At 43.1% G+C, this 7,418-nt stretch overlaps 1 protein-coding gene across 1 annotated transcript in view; it reads left to right on the forward strand.

The window, feature by feature from the left end:
• Nucleotides 1-7,418, forward strand: part of LOC310858326 (protein sidekick-1-like) — a gene marked incomplete at its 3' end in the record, with an annotated part of 358,338 nt that overhangs the window by 245,894 nt on the left and 105,026 nt on the right. The window contains exons 9-11 of the mRNA XM_083764434.1: nucleotides 2,662-2,856; nucleotides 5,229-5,345; nucleotides 5,833-6,000. Coding sequence (XP_083620560.1) covers nucleotides 2,662-2,856; nucleotides 5,229-5,345; nucleotides 5,833-6,000 — 480 coding nt within the window. The remainder of the gene's footprint in view (nucleotides 1-2,661; nucleotides 2,857-5,228; nucleotides 5,346-5,832; nucleotides 6,001-7,418) is intronic.

The following is a 7,418-nucleotide window of genomic DNA, read 5'->3' on the forward strand; positions in this document are numbered from 1 at the left end:
AAGCCGTTCACAGACGGTGACTACAGTATATGAAGGAGTCATATAGACGTTGTATTATCTCCCGTGTTGCAACGAAACTATAGCAGCAGCCAGCAGTGGTGGAGTTTAAAGCTGCGATGATTGCGATCCACTTCTTAAAAGTTATAGTTTGCTGACTTTGCTCCCTTCTGCTTTCTTCAGCAGTTCTGTGACTGCAACAGCCCTCTTTCTCTCATTCATGCAAACTTAGCATGCTTTCCCTGGAAATGTCTTTCAACGTTACTTTTTTATTGTTTGATAGTTTGTCACTGCAGATTAAGCATACAGGCAAATACCGATATTGTAAACCTCCCAAAACACGACACACTTGTGTGGAAAACATGGAATGCTCTTCCAGACAATTATGTGAACATGAAGAAACTCGCATTTGGAGTATTTGTGGAGTAACGTTGTGAGCAGATATTCTCAAACATGAACTACATTAAATCCAAATACCGCACACGCCTCACCGATGAGAGCCTGCGCAGTTGTGTGTGAAGATTAAAGTGACATTTTACGTGCCCAGTGTTGAGAAGCTCTCCAGCGATGTCCACACACAGAAATCACATTAAACGGGTAAGAACACAATGCAAAAAACATGGCATAATAATGGAGGGTGCGTTGACTGCGTTCGGAAATGCGCACCGGGAGCACACTCGCCTATATTAGTTTGCATTGCACAGTGCGCTCAGTGCGCTATTTCCGAACGGGCCCGTAATGAAAGTTAAACCATAGCGCACTTTTTATTTTGATAGATAGGCTAATATCCACTTGCAGCCCTTTTGTCTTCATTATATAAGCATTTTATGGCTAAAAAAATGTTGCGGCTCCAGATAGATTTTGAATTAATTTTTTTGGTCGAAAATGGCTCATTCAACATCTTGGGTTGCCGACCCCTGGGCTAGAGAGACATTAAAATACACCCTAACGCGTGTCGGCTTGCACTTTCTTCAAGCTGCAATAGGCTCTATAATATGAACATACGCCATTTTGGAAATGAGAATATATATGTCATGCTGGCATCTTTCGACTTCCTTCACAGGTGTTACCAATGATACTAATGAAGGCTCTGTTCCATTCTGGTCAAACGGTGTCAGGGTGCTGCTACTGTGCATGTTTAGAAACACTCTGCTACACCAGTGGGTTCTAAATGGCCCTTACGGGTGTTATGGGGGGCCTTTGAGAACCACTGTACACTAAATGGAACAGAGCCTTAAGGAGCATCGGGAGCAGTACTACGAGGCTCTTGAACAGCTTTTACAATTTACAATTTACAATTTAGGCATTTAGCAGACGCTCTTAATCCATACATTTAAGCAAGAACAAAAGCATGGGAATACATCTCATAAAAGCATTTATCATGAAACATGCGTAAGCTAAGAAAGTAACAGTGGCATATCTATATAATGAAACTATACATACACTATACATATAAACTATACATATTTACTACTATGCTATACATATGTACTATGGCGTGCTATGACTATATACAATACAATTATAGTGCTGTCTACATAACATGCTATAAGTCTGTGTCAAATGCTATCTAAGCCAACAGAAATGCTATCTAAGGGGTTAGGGTAAGTGCTATGGGCCATGATGGAGTCTGAAAAGGTGGGTTTTCAGGCTACGGCGGAAGATTGGGAGTGATGCTGCAGTTCTGACTGCAATGGGATGTGCATTCCACAGCTTTTATTAGGTGTTTATTAGGCTTTTATTTGTCAGCAATCAGATTGCTGAACAAGAGCTAAGTTTTAGACTTTTTGCTTAGTCGTATACATACATGCACCCATGATGAACTCTATTTATTTTGCACTCACTTTGTTATGTTATGCATGTTCTTTCTCTCTACCTTTAACTGCAATTTGAGCCTGCACAACCAAGTTTTTCACCCACCTTACTTGCAATGTGATGTGACAATAAAGATTGATTCTGATTCTGATTCTAGTATCATCGCTATAAGTCCTGTGAAGGAAGTCAGAAGAGTTCTGGAAGACTTTCACAACATTTTTCAATGCCGCGACCAGCCGACCACCATTGTATTTTCAATTGGCTCATGGAACACATGGACGGATTTACAAGCGGACTTAATCCGCGATCGGAAACTTTGGACGAAAAATAGAGCCCTTAGTGTATACACACTGTGCAAGATAACATTAAGGATTTCTTATCGATATACATCCAATTATACAATAACACAAGTATAAGAATTTATACTTATATAAGTACACAGATTTTTATGACCTATTAGCTGCTCAGTGTTCTGGATCTCTGTGTTTTTTGGCCTCTGCCGCCACCCTTACCCTTACGCTGCCAGCGCCTTCCAATCAAAATATTATCAGTGCCACCTTTACCCTTACTGCCCACACCTTGCAATCAATAGATAATTAGCAGCGATCGCGCCGGCATGCATATTACATGGAAGCGGAGGAGTGTGGGTCCGTTTGTCACAATGAGCAGTGGTGGATATTCTTATGAAGTGTGTGTGTGTGTGTGTGTGTGTGTGTGTGTGTGTGTGTGTGTGTGTGTGTGTGTGTGTGTGTGTGTGTGTGTGTGTGTGTGTGTGTGTGTGTGTGTGTGTGTGTGTGTGTGTGTGTGTGTGTTGTGTGTGTGCGTGCATGCTCGTGCGTGCGTGCACAGGAGTGCCACAGCCCAGGATAGAGTGGTACAAGGACGCGGTGCCTCTGTCCAGACTGGCCAACTCCCGCTACAAGATCAGCGCGGCGGCGGGCCTGACGGTGCGCCGCGTGCAGCCGGGAGACGGCGGGATATTCCAGTGCATCGCCCGCAACGCCGCCGGGGAGAACCAAGCGCACACGCAGCTCATCGTCTCCAGTGAGCACGGAGACGCACGCACACACACACACATGCATGCACGCACGCACACACATTTAACCCATTTAGACCTGACGTCGAAATTAAAAAAACTTTCACTCTGAAAGAATATATATATTCAAAGATGTGTGCCGCCGTTTTACGATTTTTCAAAAATAGCAGACCTACAAAAAAGTATAACATAATGCTTAGTTAAAACACCAAAAGGGGTTCCCCCCGCCCATAATGGGTTAACATCTTTACTTGCGTTCACAAGAACTTCATGAACACAAACGACAACAGTGGATGCACAAACTCGGGGGAAACTCGACAATGAGTGTTTTTCACGATACAGATCATGGACACGGGAAGCATTGTCTCCTCCATATGGCGCCTGCCAATTTTCACAGATACAGAACAGAATGTAGTCAGTGCCTTGGCTCCAGGGCGTCCCCCCCCCCCCCATAAAAGTAGTTAATGCAGTATCACAATCATTTTAACAACTTTATCCAATCATATGTTGGTTTTTTTCTTTAAAGAAGGCAGATCTAAAAGGCAGATCTACTTTTGAATCATTTTGAATTATTTTAATATAATAATAATAATAATAATAATAATAAAGCTTTATTTATATAGTGCCTTTCGAGAACAAGGTCACAAAGTGCTGAACAACAAGAGCATATAGAACACATCATACATCCAAAGGCAACAGCAAAAACACAGAATAATGGCACATCGGTGAACAACATAAAAAGGTGAAGAAAATACACCAGTAAATACAAAGAAATCACAACGATAAAGGATTCAAAGCAGCTTTGTAGAAATGGGTCTTGAGATCAGGCAAGCCTGATCTCCAGTGGCAGGGCGTTCCATAATGAGGGTGCAGCGGATTGCAAAGGCCCGATCGCCAAAATAGTCTTTTTGCGGCCTGTTTTTTATGGTGAGAAGGGCTTTTCCCGAGGATCTCAACTCTCAAATATACATCTTCTCTTCTGGGGTTCCCTGCAGGCACCAGGCATTTACATAATCCGTGGCCAAACACATTCACACATCAATTTGGGGGTCCTTGGCACAAAAATATTACACTACTGTCTGTATAATGTCTATGTTCTTGTCTTCCTCCTCGGCTGGGACTGGGAGTAGAAGGATGGAGGCTCTGCAGAGAGAAGACATGTGTTAGCAGTACAGAAAGAACAGAAAGCATCAAATATATACGCTCTAAAAATAGAACATGCAGCAGAGAACCAATTACACACGTTCACAAGTCTTGTTAAGTTCACGAGTTTAGGAAGAAAAACTAAACGTGGACAAACAAAACCAATTGAAATAGTTTGTTAAATTATTTAGAGACTAGAAAGTGACATTCCGAGATGTGTATTTATGTAATATGTATTGGAGGAGAGACGTGAACAGTGGCTGCGTTCCCTGAAGGATCCGGCATCGCACCGAAGCAGCGTTTACCGTACTGCCATACCGTTGCCGTTGGGCAGGAACCTCTAGTCAGGGGATTTTAACCCATTTAGGCCTGACGTCGACATTAAAAAAATGTCTTTTAATTTTCTTTCTGAAAAACCTCATGTTTCTATATCAGTGGTTCTCAATATTCCATTTCAAGTTCCCCAAAAATTATATGTAATATGCCGCCGACCCCCCCATCTGAAAATATGTTGTTCCAGGGGACCTCTCCAGAAGCAAAGATTTTAGTTAAAAACTGAAACTCTGAAAGAATATTCAGATTTGAGGCACACATTTTCACGATTTTTCAAAAATAGCAGACCTACAAGTTTGTAGATCTGCTATTTGTCAATAGCTAAAGTATAACAACATGCTTTAAAACACCAAAAGGGGTTCTCGCCCAGAATGGGTTAAAACAATCTGAGAATAAATTCCTTCCCATTTTTTCACCAATGTGTTTGCAAAGGTGTCTAGTGTAACACATCTCACAAAGACTGAAACTCGGTTTACCTAGGGGTGGAATCTGCATGTGACAGCTGCTGAAAGTTGCAGGGAACCATTAATAACCTACCTTTCAACCTTTCAAAAGTTTAAGCTTTAAGTAGCTTGTGAGGGGTCAACCTATAGGGAAAAGTCTTTGTAAGATGTGTTACAAACACATTGGTGAAAAATGATTGATATTTTTCACAGATTGGGAATATTTTCTGTTCATATTTTTTTCATTCAGTGGTTTTTGGCTGGGAACCCCCGGAAATGCTTTGGCCATGCCTCGCGAAAAATAGTTTTGGATGCACAAGGTCGGAGAAGGACAATATATGATGCTAATGTGTCTAAACTGTCTGTTTTCTGTGATGTGTGTGTGTGTGTGTGTGTGTGTGTTCGTGCGTGCGTGCCTGTTCGTGCGTGTGTTCGTGTACGCGTGCGGACGTGCATGCTAGGTGTAGCCCCCGCCTTCTTGCAACCTCCGTCTGAGCAGACGGTAACCAATGGCCACACTGCTCTGTTTACCTGCCAGACCACTGGAGCCCCCAAACCTGCTATTACCTGGAGTAAAGGTACCCTCACACACACACACGCACACACGCACACATGCACACACGCACGCACACGCACACACACACACACACACACACACACACACACACACACACACACACACACACACACACACACACACACACACACACACACACTGTGGGTGACACTGCTTCAAGGATACTGCTTCAATGGATTCAATGTTGAAACTTAAAGCAAGGTCATAAAGTGAGTGTGTGTTTCCTTTCTGATGTTTTTTTATGTAATGATGTCTGCCGTGACTGACAGGCATGTCAGCATAATATTATATATAACAATGTTCTGCTGTCTAGACACATTGAGTAACCGCCTGTTTTCTTACAGTCTGACTCGCACTGCAGGCCGTGTTTACAGCATGTCCCCTGCACAAGGTGCTCTTGTACTCTTGTTTATGTGGACATAAATAATATGTCATTTTGTTTGTCCGTGCGTGCGTGGGTGCGTGCGTCTGTGCGTGTGTGTGTGTAGGTTCTCAGATCCTGGCCAGTGGCTCGGTCCAGATCCCACGGTTCATGCTACTGGAGTCAGGAGGTCTGCAGGTCCAGCCGGTCGGCCTCCAGGATTCAGGAGAATACACCTGCGTCGCCTCCAACTCGGAAGGATTCGTCAATGCGACCGCTTCACTCACCATCTGGAGTACGCACGCACGCACGCACACACACACGCACGCACGCACACACGCACACAGACAAATACACAACCTCTATTCAATATTGTTTATGTTAACCCATTTTGACCTGAGATCAGATTAAAAAAAATGTCTTCTACATCCTGACAGTTTTCTGAAAAAGCTATGTTTCTATGTCAGTCGTTCTTCGATTTTTCAAAAATAGCAGACCTACAAGCTTGTAGATCTGCTATTTTTCAATAGCTAAAGCATAACATAATGCTAATACCAACAGGGGTTCCCGCGCAAAATGGGTTAAATAGACACTAATTCATCCATAGATGTCGACTCTCATTAACTCGAGGTCACCGCAAGAGGCCTGATTGGATATTGGGGCAAGCGGTGCTGCTTTGCTTTAGTGGTCAGGTAATCATGCTGATTGGCCAGGTGACAGGCGATGATTGATTAGCTGGTCAGCCTATCGATTGGCTGATTTGGTGTGTCTGCCGCGCTGTTTCACACTAAATTGGGTGAAATGAGTTTGCGGTTGTCCTGGGCGTGCCGGGTCCTCTGTGGAGCAGTGTGATTTAAGGTGGACGGCATTGTATTAACCCATTGTGGGCGGGGGACCCCTTAAGGTGTTAGCATTATGTTATGCTTTAGCTATTGAAAAATAGCAGATATACAAGCTCATAGCGCGCCACCGAGTGGCGCGCTACGAGCGGCGCGCTACGAGCTTGTAGGTCTGCTATTTTTGAAAAATCGAAGAACGACTGACATGGAAACAGAGCTTTTTCAGAAAACTGTCAGGATGTAGAAGACATTTTTAGAATCTGATCTCAGGTCAAAATTGGTTAAAACAAATGGCTCTGTTCAGCTGGGTCACGTCACCTTGCACTGCCTCCAGTTAGGAACATGCAACTTACAATTTAGCAGCATTTAGCAGACGCTCTTATGTATAGGGCAACTTACACGTATAAGATTGGCATAAGCAGAGCAAGCATGAACTCTGGTCAATAAACAAGATACATATAGTCTCAGTGGTAGAGTGCAGAGAGAACAATGTAGTGTAGAAACTTTAGGATACTATAGGATAAGTAATCAATGGAACTAACATCTGTCTAAACCACATGCTATATCTAATTAACATTCTTAACTTTGTAAGCAACAAAGCCTGAGAGAGTGATCAAGATATATCAACATAGTCACAAAAGTGACAAAAGGGGATGCAAGAAGCATACTCCATTTAGGAACACACAGTACCTACTGACAGGGTAAGCACACTGCGCACACACACATGTCTCCAATTTTGTATTCTCTACAAAACGTAGTGACTAATATCTGGCAGAACAAGCATGACTAATAGAGTATAAGCAGAACTTGGTAAATAGAAGTGTGCGTGTGCGGGTGCGTGTGCGTGTGCGCCTGCCTTCCTTCCTTCCTGCGA

Source organism: Protomyctophum parallelum (assembly GCF_964188405.1).
Source record: "Protomyctophum parallelum genome assembly, chromosome: 5".
Lineage (NCBI taxonomy): Eukaryota > Metazoa > Chordata > Actinopteri > Myctophiformes > Myctophidae > Protomyctophum > Protomyctophum parallelum.